The 20,655-nt window shown below is 37.3% G+C and overlaps 3 protein-coding genes across 3 annotated transcripts; all 3 read right to left on the bottom strand.

Moving 5' to 3' along the window:
- Window positions 1–2,296: 2,296 nt before the first annotated feature.
- LOC121963222 (mpv17-like protein 2) lies at window positions 2,297–6,835 on the bottom strand. Its single transcript, XM_042513543.2, has 5 exons — window positions 6,380–6,835; window positions 5,398–5,559; window positions 5,063–5,143; window positions 3,227–3,351; window positions 2,297–2,936 (listed from the first exon to the last, which is right to left on the bottom strand). The coding sequence occupies exons 1-5, from the start codon at window positions 6,567–6,569 to the stop codon at window positions 2,838–2,840; spliced, it is 657 nt and encodes a 218-aa protein (XP_042369477.2). The 5' UTR covers window positions 6,570–6,835; the 3' UTR covers window positions 2,297–2,837.
- Window positions 6,836–9,179: 2,344 nt separating this feature from the next.
- Window positions 9,180–12,246, bottom strand: LOC121962084 (mpv17-like protein 2). The gene is made up of 5 exons (XM_042512282.2): window positions 11,821–12,246; window positions 11,050–11,211; window positions 10,771–10,847; window positions 9,993–10,121; window positions 9,180–9,644 (listed from the first exon to the last, which is right to left on the bottom strand). Exons 1-5 carry the CDS (start codon window positions 12,008–12,010, stop codon window positions 9,546–9,548), a joined length of 657 nt encoding a protein of 218 aa, XP_042368216.1. The 5' UTR covers window positions 12,011–12,246; the 3' UTR covers window positions 9,180–9,545.
- Window positions 12,247–13,596: 1,350 nt separating this feature from the next.
- LOC121940129 (mpv17-like protein 2) lies at window positions 13,597–18,694 on the bottom strand. The gene is made up of 6 exons (XM_042482983.2): window positions 18,559–18,694; window positions 16,725–17,057; window positions 16,386–16,547; window positions 16,056–16,132; window positions 15,607–15,735; window positions 13,597–14,933 (listed from the first exon to the last, which is right to left on the bottom strand). Exons 2-6 carry the CDS (start codon window positions 16,912–16,914, stop codon window positions 14,835–14,837), a joined length of 657 nt encoding a protein of 218 aa, XP_042338917.2. The 5' UTR covers window positions 16,915–17,057; window positions 18,559–18,694; the 3' UTR covers window positions 13,597–14,834.
- Window positions 18,695–20,655: the final 1,961 nt, after the last annotated feature.

The following is a 20,655-nucleotide window of genomic DNA, read 5'->3' as shown; positions in this document are numbered from 1 at the left end:
TTTGATTAAACATTTGCTAAAGGCAATAAGACATTTTTGTGTTTGAGTTTATGAATTTTCCAAATTCTTAATTTCAAAAGACATACATTCATCTTTATTGTAAATGCATATTGGTTCAAAACTGACTGTTTTTAATAGTTACTGGTCTCATTGACTACCAATAATCGGTATCTGTATCGGTCCTGAAAAAACAATATCATTCTGTTTCATTCATAAACTGCATAGAATAAAATATGGTTTCACTCTGTGTTTCAGTCTGGACTCTCTGCTGCTCCAAACACTTTGCAGAAATTAAAATCCAATCTGGGCTGAACTGTAGCTGACAATGTAGGCAGCCAATCAGGGATCTGCACCTTGACCTTGGACCTTGGCGGTGAGATTGAAAATGAACTGTCGATATCAAGAATGTAGCATCTATTTCATGAAAACTACTTAAGTGTAGATATTGTTTACTGTTGTAACCATATATAACAGTGAATAGTTGGTAATATAAAATGCAGGCAGCACAGTAATGGTGGCTCCCAAAGCAACAAGCACTAACTCTAACTTTAGGAGAGGAAACACAGCAATAAGGGAAGTTAATTCAGCAATCGAGTCAATAAAAACAATTACACATGAGCAAGAGGATGGACTCACAGAGTTTCTTGGAGGAAGAGACATTTTCATTGTTCTTCCAACCAGATTTGGCAAAATCTTGATTTATCAACTGACTCTGTTGGTGATGAAGAAGATGTTCCCTGCTACAAATCCAGTGTCCATTGTTGTTTGGTCACTGCTTGAGCCAGTTGTTTTACATTTGAATAAAAAGTCAGCGTTATGATTATTTTCCTCTTTTACTTGGCTTTTCTGCAAAATACAGAGACATAGTGGTACATCGTTACACATTTCTGTTCAGCCTTGCTTTAAAGCAAGCCACAGTACAATGAAAAAGCCCTGTCCAGGATTCCTACAATTTACAGCAAGTGAGACTTAAGACTTTTAAATTCTGTTTAATGCCACTTTAATTTATGACCAGTTTTTCAGTGGTCAATATTGAAGTAAAAAAACGTATCGCCATCAATTACTTGAGGTCATGGGGTAATTCCATTTTATTTTATTTTTATTTTATTATTGTAACATAAAACATGACTCTTTGGTGATGTTAACGCAAGAGGCATTTGATTAATTATTATTTCATAACTTTATTCTGAACTTCTGCAATACAATGTCAGAAAAAATTAAGACTTTTGAAAGGTTGATTTAATGCCAGTTATATTTTTAGATGAATTAATTTAATGCCTTTTTAGACTTTTTAAAGATCCATGGGACACGTGGTCTTGGCTGTTTACATCTGACGGTTTAACAAAAATGAGCTGATGACACAGATTGCACAAAATAATACTGTTGCTCCATTTCATTATTACTACATGAACAGACGGGTACAAGCAAATCCCATGCAAAAAGTAGCACCGTGGGGTCCTTACAGCAAAGGTTAGCTAAGCTGCTTATTTTACTCAGATAACAACAAAGTTAGGCTGTCACACACAAAGCAGGAATTAAAGGGCAACCTTCCTAACATGTCTAAAACCCCCCGCCGCTGTGCTACATCAGTCTCAGCTCATTACCCATTTTATATTTCTGCTTACCTGTTAAACAAACAGACATGGTGGCACATTGTAGGCTACACCCATGGATGTATGGCTACACCTCAATCATCAGCCGAGCAGTAAAGCACCACAGTGCCATGCACATGCCCTCTCTGTTGACACCTGACAGCAGCACTACACTCTCTCTAGTGGCTGAAAGTGGTAACTATGCTTGAGTGCAGGCGGCTGGAATAAAACAATACATATTTTGGTAAAAGTTGGTATATAAAGACATTACAACCTCTGAACATTATCTGTGTATTTACTCAGGGCATTAATATGAAAAAAACATTGAATGAAACAAAATGACATAAACTAAATAAAGGCAGTGGTGGATGCAGTACCTGACAGCCAAAATTGAGTAAAAGTAGGGATATCTTGCCAAAAAATGACTTTGGTAGAAGTTAAAGTCGCCTTTTGGAATATTAATTGAGTAAAAGTCTCACAGAATCTAATGTTTACTGTACGTAAGTATCAAAAGTAAATCAATGATATTAAATGCAAGGTTTGTCTTTCCTGATAAATTATTTATTGCTTCATAATTTATATAATCTCCAAGGTATGTCTAAACATTCTCATATGCAACATATATTAAATGCAATTTTCGCAAAGCTTGTCCAAACTTTATTATTCTCAGAAAAATGGAAGACAACAATTCGAGGTACTACAGGAAAGTCAATGCACACGTTTTATGAAAATTTCATGAACAGTTACTGAATGTGGATATAATATACTTCAGGAGTGCACATCATTCAGACATAAATAGATGGACAAACTGGACAGAGACATAGAAAAACTCTACAGACATTAAGGTGAAAGTGTTCCAGCACTTCCACTTAAACATCCTCAACTTCTCACAGTTCATAATGACGTGGTCATTTTAAATTTCAAAGCAACTGGGGCACCCAGCGGCTCAGTTGGTGGAGCGGGAACCCCATGTGCACATGTGCATGGGCTGTGTCCCTACCACAGCAGGTGTGGGTTCAATTCCAACCTCAATCATTTAATGCATTTCATCCCCTCTCTCTCCCCCCTTTCATGCGTATGTTGTCTTATTAAATAAAGACAAAAGACCCCCCCCAAAAAAAAATCTTTAAAAAAAACTTCAGATGAGCGGCTCATTGGAAAGAAAGATAATCTGTTAAACAGTCCTGCCAACAAAATATTCTTTGGCCTCAATGAATGATTTCACAGTTGAGAAGAACTTCATCTCTAAGTTTTTTCCTCCAGAGGTTTGGATGGTGGGAGCGCTTCCTGCTGCACATTCACTGCACTGCTGTCTGATATCAACTCAGTGGAGTGACTGTCATCCTGTCAACACAACAGAAACAAATACATATCAGCAATATCCCTGCCAGAAGCAAACTCTGACAGACACAGTTAACAACATGAGCAGCGAAATAGTGCAGCAGACTGACATATTGCTCTCTCCTAATTCTCCATTAGTAGCAAAGTTTTTTTAAATCTAACGTTCATTAAGGCAAAAATATAAAAATAAATGGTCACATAATTAGTAATCGATAAAACACATTGTCTTTATAGAAGAAGCGAAAACTATGTAGGATGCAGAAATTCCTTTAAATCCCCTGTGGCTGACTTACTCTGTGTTTGAGGTAGGACAGGTACGTGTCCCACCCTAAGGCAACAGAGTTGATGAACACGACACGGAATTTGGGTGAGAGGAAGTAGAAGTTGAGCATCTGAGCAGCAGGCCAAACACTGCACTCTGCCTACAGGCAAGAACAACACAGATGAGCATAAACAAAGCTGAAGTGATTACACAATGCACACACTGTTGAAACTGTCACTTTTAGCTGGCAATTAACCAAAATGTCTTTTTTGGAATTAATTTAGAGGAAACTGGCAGTGAGCTTTTTTTTAATTATTGTCTTAAACATTGTAAAAAAAAATCTCAGAAGTCATTAATAAATATATTTAGCATCTTCCTTAAAACAAAAATGGCATTTTGAGGGAAATGTAATGTTGAGCAAATTATTTTTTCTATTGAAAAAATGTTGCGAATCAATATACCAAGAAAGTTGCAAAAATGTTGAGACTGAATCAGCAAAATTTTCACTGACAACATATTTTAGCTGTTTTGTGCCACAAATGACAATCTTGCAATATGGTATTCACTTGTCGTGAATACAGTGTTATTATTTTGTTACCTTTTTTTTCTCTTTTTATAATTAACATTTAACCAAAATTCCGATCTGTCCCTAAACTTATCCAAAATGCATTTGTTGACTAAACCTGAGATGGAATGTTTGGACGCAAACCTGAAGTTCTGTTGTCAAGATACTGTGAACACGTCATCCTCCCCAACCACCTTCTTCCCAAATCTACGCTGGATATGAATGTAGTGTTTCATTATCTCAAAGAAACATCCCTGTACATAATCCAGGCAGAGATTACGTTGCCACAACAACGTAATTTTAGCAGTTAAGTAACATATGAAATTTCTAGGAGACAGGTTTGGCTTATCACAATTATACGACAGGTAATTGCGACCAAGCAGTCTGATTGGTCCACAAGACATTTGGAACGTGCTCAAAAACAGTACACCTCATCACTGAGAGGAAATCATATTATTATCATACCGAGTCAAATAAGAGGCAGCAGCAACAATAAACATCCGTTTTACTATATTGATGAATATTGCTTTAAAATAGCAAATACAGCTGAACAAATGAAAAGTAACAGCCAACTCACTGACCGACTGTCTAACAAATGACTGTTCATTGAAATTAATTATACCAATTGCATTTCATGAGGTCGTATTGACAAATAGAAAGAGTTTAGTGAACTTTATGAGGCTGCACTTCACCTTCAGCGACACGAATGTCCACTTGGACTGAAAAATAAACTGATTAGAATTCGGTGGTCGAAGGTCAAAGGCCAAGGTCGGTGTGACCTTAACAAAGCATGTATTTGGCCATAACTCAAAAATGATTATGCTAATTATGATAAAAGGTCAAAGGTCAACTTCACTGTGACATAATAATATTCTGCATAAAACACTTTCCTTGCCATTATTCTGTGTCATATCTCAGGAACTGAAGGGGAGACATTTGGTCAGATACTGAATTGGTGACACTTATCTTTGGTGTCCAGCTTGGAACTGTGCTGATTATACAGATCCTCTGTGATACTGAGGTAAAGAAGTGTGTGACACATCCATGTTTTCACACACATAGATGTAAACTGTAAGTGTAACTTGACTCGTGCACGGAGGCATAAAACTGCAGGGCGGCAATTCTGCTTTCTTCATGTGTCGTTTATGAACACCAAAGGACACAAGCAAAGACAAGACACACACAGTTATAAATGCAAAAAAAACAAAAGGCTGCAAAGATAACTAAATGTGGTTGGGAACAAAGACTACATCAGAACTGATCTGCTGATCCAGATCCACAGGTGAGACCTGACAGGTGTACTTGCCATGTAAAAGTCCCAGAACTTATCTTTAAACTCCTTCCATCCTTCAGATAAAGTGTGTCCCTCCATGAGACTAATGCCTGCGATAAAAAGAGTTATTGTGTGTTAGCACCACATTTTTATCAAAACCAACTTCAGATAATGATAATGTCTGGAGGAACTCTTATAAAACATGACTGACACCGACGAAAAAAACTCATTCAAATCCAAGCTGTCACAGATGACCTTTGAACTCAAAACACTCTGATATTGACACACATTGTCTTTTGTTTCATCACACCCACGTCTTAAGGCAGGCTGCTTAGTGCCAAATAAATTCTGAAATACTACTTACCCATGAAAAAACACAGCCCTGTAATTGGAGCGCCGACCAGTGCGTCCACCAGAACCTTCTTACCCGCCGTTTTGAGACCATTACCCACAAACAATCTGTCCAGCCAGATGTACCAGTAGTGTTGCACTGGGCCCATGGAGCAGCCAAATGTAAACATTTTCCCTTTAGGGAGAGCAAGTCAAGGTAAAAATAAATAATTAATTGCAATATGTCAGTCATTAAAATTCACGACATTACACAAATATCCCAAATATCAGGTTTATTCTTTTTTATTTAAATAAATAGACATTTTATGGATTAAATATAACATTATATCTTGTATGTACTGCACAGGTTCTCATCAAAATATAAGGGTCTGACCAGATGTTGAATCAGACTGCATTGCATCATTAATTGTAAGGCGTTTGACAGCAACAAGATGCACACTCTGTTCAAATCTGCTGAATATGAATCCAAGAAAACTCTTTTTTTTAGCACATGCAACAAAAAAGTGTGAAAGTGCCTTAATAATACAATGTAAACAGTGAGCAGACAATAACAATATCAGTGATTCCTGCATACACTGAATAAATAGATACAACGAATAAATAGAAAGCTAAAAAAGGAAAGTGCATTAACATTGTTCATTAGAAACCTGAACCTTTCAGTGGAGCATTTTGGCAATAGAAGCCAGTTGCTCCTGCTACTCCTTTTGAAGACAGTGTGACAGAACACTAAGCCTGTTTGAGTTTGATTTATCACTGCAGAAATCTGATTTTAATTGAATCATCACTGTTGCACAGCTAAAGGCATGTGTTTCACCAATATGCCTTTTGGCAACAGTTCATGATGGACATGTCTTAATTAATGCAAAGAAAAACACAAAATGTAGGCACCAGGTCACAATTCAAAATATAAAAATTATAATTTAAATTAAATGCAGTGAACTATTCCCACAATGCAGTGTTGACAATTCTTGTATCTGCTTTTCTCTCTTTCTCACCTGTCCTCCTCCAGTCTCGGACTCTGTCTGGCTTTTTGTAGATCTCCCAGCTCTGCTGCATGATGTCTCCCAGCCCCAGCATGACTCCTCCGCTCAGGGTGTTTGTGAGCAGCAGAGCTCGGCCCTGGAAAAATGGTCGCCAGTTGAACCGTATTCGAACGACAAACTCTTTAGTCAACCGTTGAAACATGATGTTTGGACCTCAGAGAGAGTACTGTCATGAGTGGAAGACAAAAAGCTCCCCGTCTCTCACTGTGGGAAAGCTGACTAACTTTCAATATAGTCTTTGTCTTCCTTATTTGCTTATTACGTGTCTCAGCTCAGGACTTTCATCAGCAGAATCAACTGAATGTTAACAAAACCCAGCAAGTCCATAAGACTATTCTACAAGGAGGATGAATGTGTATTAGTATCCCAATGAGAAGTCTAGACATAGATGGCCCCACCTTCAAAGGATGCTGCACCTCCAACACAGACAGTTCAACACAAAAAAAACCCAAAAATACACATTCTGTAGTCATGAAATGTGCCTGTGACTGAGGAGGAGTGCTCCATATGCTAGGTTGGTGTGAACAAATATTTGCTTAGTATTTAAAACATCAGTTACATCACTCTTCCAGCTTTCTGCTGAGGGCTCTAATCTAAATAAATTTCCCAAGAAATTGTGGTGTGAAGGCTGGATGTTTAAAAATTTTGAAATTTGAATAATTGCTATGCCCACTGTATGGAAAACATTAAAAAAGCTGAATTAGTTTGAAAAAAATCATAACCCTGCTGGGAAAAAAACTGCTAAAAAACCAGTGTATGGTGGTAGCTGGTTTTAGCTTAAATTATGCAAAAACATGCCTCAAGCTGGTCAAACAAGCTGATACACCAGCTATCTTAAACTGGTCAAGCTGTTTTTTGAGCTGGGAAGGGTCTTAACTAAACTCCAAATAATAATTTCAAAAAGGAATAAAATGAGCGCAAATACATTTGACATGAACACAGAGCGTAACACTGAGTCTATATTGGGGCAAAGTTTCTACCTGTTAATAGGATAAAGATAAAACATAGCAGCTATTTCACATCAATATTTTTGCATGTCACATATACTGTATGATGTTATGATAAACAAAATGAATGCCACTTGTTTGGTTGCTGGACAGTTTAAATCTTTCACTGTATCAATGATGTGAGTTTCACACTACAAACACTCATCGACTAGAACTTAAACTGAAGTGTGTTGCTGAAGGTTTTGTTATATGGCCATGCTTTGGGTGTGATAAAAAGAGAATCACTGTCAGACAGTGAAAACGCTTTTTTTTGAGCTTTTAATCCTTCAATCTTCCTACAGGAGTGCACATTATCCAGATATAAATAAATCAACAAATAAGACAGACACATTAACCCCTTAAAAACTAAGCAAATTGAAATTCTGTCAAAAAATAAAACAAAAATAAAAACAGCAGAAGAGACGATCAGCTTATCAAGAGATGCCCCCAAAATTTGCAAGAAATTAGTAAAATGTTACAAGAAAATTATCTGAAAATAAGACGAACAATATTTGCAAGAAATTAGTTAAAAGTTGCAAGAAAAGTAAAATAAGAAACAAAAACTTTATATAAATGTGGTTTTCAGGGTATTTTTTCTATTTCTGTTTTTTGATAATATCAAATAATCACCTCTAGCTAATTTTCTTGTCATTTTTGGACACCTTTTAATTATTTCTTGTTACGTTTCTTGCTGGATACTTCTTGCCAAATTGCTCAGTATAACTTGTCTCATGTTTTAAGAGAAATGTAAACAATTTTCTCAGGTTTCAGAGGGTTAAAAGCTTGTAAAAGGTGTCTGAACACAGCACAAGAAACTGATGGTGATACAGGTGTTAAAGGGTTAAAGGTGCATTACGTAAGTTCCAGCCACCCAGTCCAACCAAGTAGGCAATGGAGCAGTATTTCACCCTTTAACTGTCAGTCTACTACTGTGTCCATACAAATACAATTTACAATTTACATCATTTATAAATCGCGATCTGTAAGGCTACAGTTAGTGTTGTCATTAGTCACACTAAAGTTTTCAGTATATAGTCAACGTTAGATGTTAGTTACCAGTCTAAAAGAAACATTTCAATTCAGCATCAAACTGCATCTTTTTACACTCCAAGCAATGCAGCTTTTGAGAGCCACACCAATTTTTACTCCAGTTTTGCTTCTTCTTGCGTCTCTTCTTATCTTTGCTTCATAACGTTGCTTCTTTGCAGGAGCTGCTTGTGATGGAGATAACAGTCATTTTCCTGTGTTTCTAAGTTACTGAGACTGTAACTTTTACACTTTATCCATCTTCACTATAATACATCCATGGTTTCTATTGACAGTTTGCTCCAGCCGGCTAAACTTCTTCTTCCTCTTCTTCTTCTTCCTCACTAGAGGCTACAGCGACTCACTATTGCTTCTCAGGCCAGGATGTATCATTACAGAAGCGATGGCCCGACCCTAGCATTTAAGGGGTTAAAATTCTGAAAATAAATGAAAATTTGGTCACTAAATTAATTCAGTGAAGAGGAAAATAATATTAATATTTACTATTTTTATGGCAGTTTTAGCAGAGGACATTTTGGTCTTCTGAGGCAACAAAAGGGATTTTTTTTTTACCTGATACTGCAAATAATAACGTAATAACAAATAAAAATAAAAATTCATCAATGCAGCATGTTGTTGCTAGTGATTGACATATCTCAGACTGTGAAATAAAAGAAACCCCCCAAGCATTTAGTATACAGATAATAATTTATTTTTTTCCATAAAAAACATCAGTGGTGTTATGTAAACAAACTGTTATTTGAAGAAGAAAATTATGAAAATAAATGGTAATATCTGTAATATTAGTTAGAGGCAGACATTTTTGTCCTCTGAACATTAGAGGAACTTTTTAAGTGAGGCACAGGAGTTGAAACTCCACAAACACAAAGGGAAAAGTGTTCCAGCACTCCCATGTAAACATCCACAGCTCCTCACAGTTCAAAAAGAAATGTGGCTGTTTGAAACTTCAGAGAGGAACAGTTCATCGGAGAGAAAGATCATCTGTTAAACAGTCCTGCAACATTTTGCAAATGCAGAAAAGAAAAAACAGCAAAATGTACGTTAGCCTCGATGATGGACTCCACAGTCGAGCTTGAACGCCGTCTCTAAGCTTTTTCCTCCAGAGGTTTGGATGGTGGGAGTGCTCCCAGCTGTACATTTAAAGCACTGCCGTCTGATACCAACTCAGTGAGGTGGCTGTCATCCTGTCAACACAACAGAACCAAGAGCTACATGCATCAATATTATCAATATAACTTGAATTTTTAATCACTGAGAAACTAGAAAGCTTGTTCTCTTCTATTTTTTCTTTATTAGTGGCAAAGTTTTTAAATTTGACCTTCACTGAGGCAAAAAAATAAATGGTGTTAAATGGTCATAACAATTATAACTGAACGTAACAGCAACATTTCTCCACATACATATAGCTCTAAAACTTTACAATCGGTGCCTCATATATAATAAGTAAAAAATGAAACACATTCTCTTAAAAAAGACATGAAAACTATCCAGGAGTCAGAATTTACATTGACTCTCCTCTGAAGCTCACTTACTCTGTGTTTGAGGTACGACAAGTACGTGTCCCACCCTAAGGTGACACAATTGATGTACACGACTCGGAATTTGGGTGCGAGAAAGTAGAAGTTGATCATCTGAGCAGCAGGCCAAACACAACAGTCCGCCTACAGGCAAGAACAACACATGAGCATAAACAGAATAATTGCAGAGCAAACACTGTTAAACTGTCTGTTTGAGCTTGCTGTTAAATAAAATATCTGTTTTCACAAATTTAACATTATTAAATTAACAAAAAGGTATCAGAAGTCATTAATATATAATGTGATAATCAGAAATTATTGTCACACATCAGCTACACTTATTACACTTCAGAGGGTCAGTAGTAACTCAAAAAATGATTGTAGAGAGCTGTTTGATGCTGAAAATGCACTCTTAGGTTAGCTTGTTCGCATGTTAAAATTAGCAACTGACACAAAGTGCAGCTGAGGAATACTCAGGATATGACCAAAGTCAGTGGGATTTATCCCCAGGGGACTACGGATATTTGTGCTAAATTTCATGCCAATCATTCAGATAATTGTTGAGATATTTCAGTCGGGATTAGAGTGGCAGACTGACATTGACTTCCCCAGAGCCACACTGCTAGCATGGCTGAGAATGACATGGACAAAAAAAAACCCAGCTAAATTAATTCTTATCTGTGGTTAAGAACAAACAGGAACCTCTGATGTGATGAGTAGACGACAATGTGAGTACATTAGCACCGATCTGCTGACTCCATCTCCTCAGGTGACACCTGACAGGTGTACTTACTTTATAAAATTCCACAAACTTGTCTTTAAACTCCTTCCATCCTTCAGATAAAGTGTGTCCCTCCATGAGACCCATACCTGCAATAAACAGAGTTTTCTGTCAGATGAACGTCAGTACCACGTTTCATTAAAACTAAATTCAGCTAAGGACATGACTGACATTCATAAATAAAACCGCATTCAAATCCAAGCTGTTATCAAAGACGACCTATGAACTCCACCCACTCTGATATGTTTTTAAGACAGGCTGCTTAATGCCAATAATTTTTGAAATTCTCACCTAGAAAATACCACATCCCGAAAAACGGTGAGCAGACCACCTGGTCCACCAGAACCTTCTTTCCCACTGTTTTTAGAGCTTTGCCCACAAACACTCCATCCAGCCAGAGGTACCAGTAGTGCAGCAGTGGGCCCATGGAGCAGCCCACCATAAACATGTGACCTTTGGGGAGAAAGGCCCAAAGAAGAATAAGAGTTAATGGCAATGAGTTGCTGATTTAAAACACATTGTACAAATATTCTCCAAAACACCATTTTTCATTCTTCATTAAGAGATGGTGTTTTGAATAAACCCTACTGGCTGAGAGAGTATAAAATTTGGTATTTTGTACTGAAAAAAAAAAAAAAGCAGATTCAACCTGTAAAAGCTATTCTGACTGGTTGAAGGGTAACTGGCCCGCTGCAGGTTGTCCGATAAGACCTTAACCAGATGTCTTTACAGTCCAGGCAGATTTTTATTGACGTTTTATGTGTGGTTCTGAAATATGAGAAAACAATAAAGAATGTCCATTAACACGTGTACGCATAATAACTACACGGGCCATGATATGTCTATGTACATAGCATTTACATTCATGGTACTGTATTGTAGGGGTATTTCACTATGAAGAAATTCTGAAATTTGGTTACAATGCTTTATATCGTGTACTGTATTTTTTCACATTTACCTTTTCTATCGTCTCCTTTATCATCATTATATGGAAGCGTATTGCTGCTAAGCCAGATGAAAAAGAAATTAGTATCTTGTTGGGCTCTATTCTCTCTTTCTCACCTGTCCTCCTCCAGTCTCGGACTCTGTCTGGCTTCCTGAACTTCTCCCGGGTCTGCTGCACGATGTCTCCCAGTGCCAGGATGACTCCTCCGCTCAGGGTGTTTGTGAGCAGAAGGGCTCGGCCCTGGAAAAATGGTCGCCAGTTGAACCGTATCCGAACAACGAACTCTTTACTCAACCGGTGAAACATGATGTTTAGACCTCAGAGAGAGTACTGTCATGAAAGGAAGAAAAACAGCTGACTAACTTTCAATATAGTCTTTGTCTTCCTTATTTGCCTACTTGTTTCAGCTCAGGGCCTTCATCAGCAGAATCAACTGAATGTTAACAAAACCCAGCAAGTCCATAAGACTACTCTACAAGGAGGCTGAATGTCTATCAGTTAACCAATGAGAGCTAGAGACATAGATGGTCCACCTTCAAAGGACGCTGCACCTCCAACACAGACGGTTCAGCACAACAAACAAACACAAAAGTAATTTAACAAAAGCCTTGCAGTCCTAGAGTATACCTGTGCCTCAGGGGGAGAGCTCTGAAAGCTAGGTTAGTGCATATCAAATCCTTCAGGCTGGTTAGTCAGTGTTTGAACAAGTATTTGCTTTAAAATATCAGAGATATCTCCACCTACTGTCTCCACCTGGAGGTCTGCTTGTCAAGTGTCCACAGACACAGTAATGTGTTTAATCTCAGGTCCTTTAGCTTTGTGACAAGCCTGGAGGAAACTTTGCTGTTAAACACTGTGACAGTAGTCAGTGCAGTGGCGGATCTACATAGACAGAGTGCTCCAGGAACGAATCCTGAAAGCTGGAAATGAGACAGCATTACAGCACCTCCAGCTCCCTCTTTTAAAAGTCACTAAGTTTTTGGTTAGATGCCAAAAACTCATTGAAATGAGGTCTGTGGTTAACACTAGCTTAAGAGACTACAACATAAAATTTGTCAGTAAATACCCCACTCACAAACTTTGAAGCTTGGATGTGTCTTAAAAAAGACGTTTTTTACCAGGCTAAATGAAATTACAGAACGTCATCAAGTCGAGCAGCACTGAACACGTGTTTAAAGCCCTGTTGTGGTGGCGATGTTAAATCATGTGATTGTGGTTCATTTATTGCTTGATGTTAGATTTTTACTTACTGATGATTGCAAAAATCCTCAAGTGGTGTTAATTTGAGAAGATTATCTTCCTGAAAAAAAACATGTAAGCATCATAAATATTTGTTTACCACAGAGCTCACTTTCTGCAGTAATCCAAAATCTAGAGTAAAAATCCCAAAGGCTTTTTAACGAGGTAACCACAGTGATGCTAACTTTGCCTAGAAAAACATCATCCCTGGGACACAACATAAACACAAAAAATACATGTCTACTCGTTTACAGTGTAAAAGAATTGAGTACTCTTAAAATTACCTTGCAAATAACATTTATTTTGTTGTATAATTTAAGATGCTTTTAGCAGGTTGCAATCTCTTTAAAAACAAACTTTTACTTGTTACTGTTCCGATAATACTATATAATCATGATTTCAAACAATACATTTTTTGCAACATTGGACTAACAAAATTACTTAGCAGAGCTATGAAAGGATACACAAATTCTTAGCTACAGTGAATGTCCTTGGTCTTTTTCCTGTCTGATGTAAAAAACAAACAAAACAAAGAGCAATTTATGTTATTTAGGCAAAGAACTAGCCTCTTCCATATGCAAATAGTAAAAAAACCTAATCCTAATGGTACAAATAAGCGTATCCAAGCACAAAAATAAGCACTTCCTGGAAGGTTTGTCTCTGCCAATATATTCTTTATTGCTTCATAAGTTATAACACCTCCCATGTATGTTTAAATATTCTGATATGTACATATTTAATGTGATTTTTGTAAAGCTGAAGAGTACACAATAATGTATATATTTTCTGCTTGTCCAAACTTTTCATCAAAACAAAATGAAGTGTACAAGGTACCGCAAGTAAGTTGTCACTTAATTTTTTCATGCACACATGACATTTATGCACTTTTTTCTACCATCACATCCATGAACTGATTAACCGCCTGACCTGCCAAAACTGCAGTTGCTTCATTGATAAATTAACAGCTGAAGATATTCAGTACAGTTTATCAAGTCACATACAGTCACTACTACAGAGGTACTGCACTGTGTGAAGTGAATGAATTTCGTGTTTTTTAGTGATTCATCAATCAGGTTTACATGTGAAGCTGAATATTCAATTTAGTAAGATAAAAATACAAAAGATATTATATTTAATAATGGTCCTGCTACAGATTTCCTTTACGTTAATATAATCATGTGATTATTTTTACAGATACCACAAAGGGATACACCGGACATGAGGTTATTTAGCATGAAAATGGAGTGAAGCACTGGTCTATGTATTAAGGCAAAGTTTGTACCTCTTAATAGATAAAAACATAGCAGCTCTTTCACATCAATAATGATTCTTTCATATCAAATATATATTATTATTTGAAATAAAACAAATGCCACTTGGTTTAATTACAGTTTAAATCTTTTAGTGCAGCTACAGCGATGCTGAGCTTAACAATACAAACACTCATCAACTGAAACTTACATTTCAGTGCCTCGCTGAAGGTTTTGTTAATGGCAGCAGTTACACTCCTCAGATGCGATAAAAAGAGAACCACCACCATCAGAGGTATTTACAGGACAGGCAGTGAAACAGCTTTCCATCCCTGAATGTTCCTTCGGGAGTTCACATCATTCAGACATAAATAAAGAGACAAACTGGACAGAGGTATATTAAAACTACAGACATGAAGGGAAAAGTGTTCCTGCACTTCCACTTAAGCATCCACAACTCCTCACAGTTCAGACAGACGCACAGTCGTTTTAAACTTCAAAGAGGAACAGCTCATTTTAAATATCATCTGTGAAATAGTCCGGCAACATTTTGCAAAGGCAGAAAAGAAGTTTGAACAGATAAAAACTGCAAAATGTTCTTTAGCTTCGATGACGGATTTCACAGTCGAGAAGAACTCTGTCTAAGTTTTTTCCTCCAGAGGTTTGGATGGTGGGAGCGCTTCCTGCTGCACATTCACTGCACTGCTGTCTGATAGCAGCTCAGCAGAGTGACTGTCATCCTGTCAGCACAACAGAAACAAATACATATCAATAAAAACAATATCACTGCAAGAAGCAAACTCTGACAGACACAGTGAACAACATGAGCAGAGACATAGACAAGAATTATATCATATTATTTTTGCCCATTTTTTCTTTATTAGTAGCCTTCATCAAAGTTAGACTACATCCATGTCTGTGAAAATGTGGACGCTTCACAGAAATCTTCCCTTTAGCAAAACAGAGGATATCTACAATCAGCATCGTCACTTCATTATTAGACATTTGTGTGAAATGTTGTCATCATTAGGGTATGAATTCTTGACTTTTGGCCCAAAACATGTTTTGTGAAGTCAAAATGACCTTGACCTTTAACCGCCGAATTCTAATCAGGTCATTGTGGAGTCCATGTAGAAAAACCCTGAAGGCGTTATTGAGATAACACACTGATGAGAATGGGACGCATGTACAGACGGACAAACAACCAATAAAACATAATGCCTAAGGCCACAGCAAGTGCCGGCGCGGAGGCATAAAAAGACAGTACCGGCAGAGCAAGAAAATCTTGCACAGTACATCTTGAAGGCAAAAATATGAAAATCAATGCTGTTCAATTGTCTTATGATAAGTAAAGAAATGAAACACATTCTACTTATAAAAGAAGTGAAACTGAATCCCCTGTGGCTGACTTACTCTGTGTTTGAGGTAGGAAAGATACGTGTCCCACCCTAAAGTGACAAAGTTGATGTACACGACTCGGAATTTCGGCGAAAGGAAGTAGAAGTTGATCATCTGAGCGGCAGGCCAAACACAACAGTCCGCCTGTAAAACAGCACAGATGAGCATAAACAAAGCAAGCTGATTACGCAGAGAAAACATGGTTTAAAGTCTCACTTTACCTAAATATCTGGTTTTTTTTAATAATTTAGAGAAAAAAAAACATCTCACAAGTCATAAATAAATAGAGATCAATCTGAGGAGTACCAGAGGTAAACAAGTTGCCATTACTACGTTTGCCTCTTCCTACATTACACACACGTTTAAATGCAAACTGTTCTTAGAAGTGTATCATTTTCTACAGTACGTTAGCACCGATCTGCTGACTCCAGATCTACCAGGTGACACCTGACAGGTGTACTTACTTTATAAAATTCCACAAACTTGTCTTTAAACTCCTTCCATCCTTCAGATAAAGTGTGTCCCTCCATGAGACCCATACCTGCAATAAACAGAGTTTTCTGTCAGATGTGAGTCAGCACAGCGTTTCATCCAAACCAACTTCAGATAAGGACTTATAAAACATGACTAACGTTCACAAACATTTTAGCGTTTGTCTCAGCTCACCCACGTCTTTAAGTATAACCTTTGACTCTGTTAACTCCGTCTTGTGTCCATGTGTGTCTTAGAGAACCTGCTTATGTGCTTGACAAATGTTGAGGCATGGTATGTGTGCACTCTGAAATCCTTCTCACCTAAAAAATACCACATCCCTAAAAATGGTGAAGCGACCACCTGGTCCACCAGAACCTTCTTGCCCACCGTTTTCAGAGCTTTGCCCACAAACAGTCCGTCCAGCCAGATGTACCAGTAGTGCAACATAGGGCCCATTGAGCAGCCCACGGTAAACATGAAACCTTTCGGGTGAGACAGTCAAGGGGAAAAGAAAGGATAAATAGAAATGATTCGGTTAATCAAAATTTGCCACATCGCACAGAAACATTTTCCAAATCATCATGTTTTTATTCTTTATGAAGAGATGAAAATTTGAATATGCTGGTGAAGTGGTCTCTGCTTTTTTCTCTCTTTCGCACCTGTCCTCCTCCAGTCTCGCACTCTGTCCGGCTTCCTGTAGATCTCCCGGCTCTGCTGCACGATGTCTCCCAGCCCCAGCATGACGCCTCCACTCAGGGTGTTTGTGAGCAGTAAGGCCCGGCCCCGAAAAAACGGCTGCCAGTTGAACCGTATCCGGACCAGAAACTCTTTACTGACCCGGGGAAGCATCGTTTGTGCCAAAAAAGAGTAGTGTCATCAGCTGAAGAAGGACAGCTCTCCGTCTCTCACTGTGGGGAACACTGACTGATTGGAAGAACCTTCTTTATTTCACCAACGGGCTACAGCAAAGAGGCTTCATCAGGGTGATCTACCTGATATTAAAAAAAGAGAGAAAAAATACAGCCGATAAACACTCCACAAGAAGACAGGCTGTGCCAGTTATCAAGAGAGAGCTTGAGACATGGACGACCAGCTGCCAAGGGATGATATATTTCCACCACAGAGCATTCAAAACAACAAATATCTCCCAGTCATAACATATCATCACAAACATAAGAGGACATTATAAAACTGGGCATTTAAAACTGCTAATAGATCATAATTACCAAGGTCAGGTCTCACCAGAGGCCCCATGAGACAATCTTATTACAATGTTTCAGTCATTATGCAGTATTTGGTATGCTGAGTAATGCAATAAATTGCAATAGCATAAATTTCTATATATGGTGATTTCTTACTATTTTTCAAACACAAATTATGTTCCCACAGAAAAACTGTGACAACATCTGTCTGTTCATCTCATTTCAGTCATTTTTGTGCATCTGAAAAAGTGATTCATTTTAATATTCTGGTAGGCTACTGAAAGTTATTATATATATATATATATATATATATATATATATATATATACACACACGAAGTAGCACTAATGACTGTATATAATGATTTTATATACTGCATACATCTTTATATAGTCTATGGGGAGGACTGAGGAGGAGTATGAGGCCTGATCATGCACGTGATGCACAAAACAGACTTATTTACAGGGGCTCTGTTTGCACTTTAATCTGTTAATTCATGTTGCTTGCACTGTGCATTTTTAACAGTAATGTATTTATTATCATTATTTTATCACAAACACCAAATTGTTTTTATACTGCACTTAAATACCCATCCAATGGCTCCTTCATTCTTGCGGGGTTAATACATATTCTTTTATATCCTTTTTTATATTTTATATATATATTTTATCGTTTGTTGTGTGTTTTTGTCTCTCATGTTTTTATGTCTGTACAACAAGGTACTAAGCTGCTGGAAACATGAATTTCACATTGGGATTAGTAAAATTACTATCTATGTATCTAAATTACTTTATTCGTTTTACAGGTGATGAAGCTTATCCTGTGAGCGTGTTTCTGGTAAACCTGCAGATGACGCAGACAGAAACAGCTGAAACAGGTGTAAGGTTCAAAGTTCACGCAGATGCCCTGAGATGCTGTAAATGAGTGAGCAGTAAGCTGGATGCTAACTGTTGTTAGCCGGACATAGTGCGTTAGCTGTTAGCTAGGCTAACTGTTGCTGAGGCTGCCTGGTCACTTTAACCCTGAATTAGCCGCTCAGCCGCCCTCACTATTTGGCCGGGAATACCGTTTACTGTACAGTCTTCTGGTCGGTACAACACGAGCGCTGACATTGACCTCCTGTGTACGTAATTATAAATTCAATTTCACAATGATCTCAATGATTCACATGAACGCCACATGGTGCTAACCAACAGGAGTCGATGTATGAAGAAACCTGCTTCCCTGTGATATACGCGTCCCCTCAACTTAACCTGACCCCAACCATTAAAACACCTGAACACAACCTTACCTAGACTGCACCCCGGAGGAGAAACCACAGGGAGAGACACTCGTCCTACCGGAGAGAAACACCAGACTTTGACATAAGACCCGTTTGACACAGAATACAGCCAATGCTTGAGCGCCACCTGCTGGCGTGGAGGGACAGATACCCAAACTGGTATGATAAACTCTTCAAATCTCACCATGACTAATAGTATATATATATATATATATATATATATATATATATATATATATATATATATATATATATATATATATATATATATATATATATATATATATAAAACTATACTATATGTGTGTGTTACTATATAACACAGTCTAGAGTCTTCTAGCTTTGTTCTAAGAGTTTCATATTGTTGACAGTCATTTTCAGCACATAAACGTCCACAAGCAAACGCAAAGCTGATATGAAGACACGAGCAGGGGATAAGCACAACGCTATAGATTTAACCTCCAAGCAAACAACAAAACAGTGCCTGAAATTTGCCTAACTACAAACTCAGCATTTTTTTCTTCTTTTGACCAAAAAGCAAACAAACAAACGAAAATGAAAAAGAAAAACAAGACTATGACAGTTTCCATAGGCCTACATAACAAATATGACATAGACTGTAGCTATATTACTTTTGAAAGTACAAATCTTTTGTAGCCTTTTATGAGCATCACATTAAAGTACCATTGTGAAAAACAACTGCATAAAGTTCTGCATGCAAAATCTTACTAAGTTAAAGTGCAAGTATTATTTTTAACCTGCTGTAGCTTTACAAGATGGAGTAGTATCTTTAATTTTCACTAAATAGCTATTTGCTTTGCCAGGATTTGTTTTGACTTAATATGTATATTTGAATCTATTATTTTCCATATTGGCTCTGCACTGACTTTTAGCACATTTAATTTATACCTAATCAAAACTGTATATTTATCTGAATCATAACTGAAAAAGGCCTAAGTTAGGCAGTCTTACAAAGGGCACAATGAATGTATTTTCATGACCAAAAACAAATCACATGTTTCATATTTACATTTTATTTTTATTTTATTACAAAAATTTGTAAAACTTCTTCAGAACAATATAATTGTCTACTGCTCTCGCTTGTTCTGTTTCTGTAGAAAAAATTGCTGGCTGATAAATGTGTTTTCATCAGTCTACAGGTGTGTGTCTGTGTCTGAGGGGCTGTTCCCTCTCTGTAATTACTGAGAGCAATGAATAAAAATTAAAACTATCCTATCACAATTTATATTTCTGAGATATGTGATTATCATTTAATTCTTATTGTCTGTATCTCATTTTAGTTCTTGGGATTATCTGTGCTTCCCCCTGTGTTTTATGATTTATTATTGCAAAAAAATGCTGTTGCTAATTTAATGTCAGTACAATCATTATCATACTTATGTAACACACTAAAAAATGATCCCAAAAATATTTTCATTTATAAGCCTATATTTGCCATTTTGTTTTACAGCATTACGTTTTTTAGTGGTTATGGTGATATTCATTTTATACTTTATAGACTCTGTAGTTTATTTTTAACCGTGTATTGTATTAGGCCAGTAATCTACTATTTCAATAATATAAACATATTTTTGCAATAATATTTTTACAATAATAATATTATAAGACCGGTGTCAGTTCATGGGTGGGAACGGCAGCAGTGCTTACTGCTGACCTCCCGATCAATAATTCAGTTTCTCCGGCAGCGCTCATCAATAAACGATGACAGGTTGAGTATTTGAGGCGGAATGTTTCAGGACAGTTGTGACGCTGCGGCTTCAGATTCGTCAGACGGGCCGTCAAACATCCCCGAAGCCTCCTAAGTCCCGCCCACCTGTCATTGAACGTTTCTGACTGCGTCAAGATGGCGGAGGGACACAAAAACCGGAAATTTATTTTTCTTTCAAAGTAAAATTATGAACTCGTTCTCTAGAATGCAGTTAGAGAGCAAGAGCTCATCAAAGTAAAAGTTATGTCGCTTCAGTAAGCGTCGGTTGGGTTTGAAGACTGTAAATTAAAAAAAGGAAACATTTGGGGGGTGCAGAGTTGAGCCATGGATTTTAACCCTTTGAAACCTGGAGCGACATCACTTCACTTGTGTTGCGT

The sequence above is a fragment of the Plectropomus leopardus genome, chromosome 5, assembly GCF_026936395.1.
Source record: "Plectropomus leopardus strain MGB_pleo_1.0 chromosome 5, ASM2693639v1, whole genome shotgun sequence".
NCBI classification, from domain to species: domain Eukaryota; kingdom Metazoa; phylum Chordata; class Actinopteri; order Perciformes; family Serranidae; genus Plectropomus; species Plectropomus leopardus.
Note: the sequence above shows the minus strand (reverse complement) of the source record. Positions and strands in the feature narration are given on the sequence as shown.

What these genes read in the sequence shown, in the direction of transcription:
- LOC121963222 (XM_042513543.2), bottom strand. Translation starts at nt 6,569, where the DNA reads ATGTTTCAACGGTTGACTAAAGAGTTTGTCGTTCGAATACGGTTCAAC. An exon ending in AGGGCTGTGTTTTTTCATGG is followed by an intron (nt 5,144 to 5,397) that starts GTAAGTAGTATT and finishes TTTTTATCGCAG; the next exon opens with GCATTAGTCTCATGGAGGGA. An exon ending in TGTCCTACCTCAAACACAGA is followed by an intron (nt 2,937 to 3,226) that starts GTAAGTCAGCCA and finishes TTGTGTTGACAG; the next exon opens with GATGACAGTCACTCCACTGA.
- LOC121962084 (XM_042512282.2), bottom strand. Translation starts at nt 12,010, where the DNA reads ATGTTTCACCGGTTGAGTAAAGAGTTCGTTGTTCGGATACGGTTCAAC. An exon ending in CCGAGACTGGAGGAGGACAG is followed by an intron (nt 11,212 to 11,820) that starts GTGAGAAAGAGA and finishes TTCTCCCCAAAG; the next exon opens with GTCACATGTTTATGGTGGGC. An exon ending in CGGGATGTGGTATTTTCTAG is followed by an intron (nt 10,848 to 11,049) that starts GTGAGAATTTCA and finishes TGTTTATTGCAG; the next exon opens with GTATGGGTCTCATGGAGGGA.
- LOC121940129 (XM_042482983.2), bottom strand. Translation starts at nt 16,914, where the DNA reads ATGCTTCCCCGGGTCAGTAAAGAGTTTCTGGTCCGGATACGGTTCAAC. An exon ending in AGGGATGTGGTATTTTTTAG is followed by an intron (nt 16,133 to 16,385) that starts GTGAGAAGGATT and finishes TGTTTATTGCAG; the next exon opens with GTATGGGTCTCATGGAGGGA. An exon ending in AGTTTGTGGAATTTTATAAA is followed by an intron (nt 15,736 to 16,055) that starts GTAAGTACACCT and finishes GCTGTTTTACAG; the next exon opens with GCGGACTGTTGTGTTTGGCC.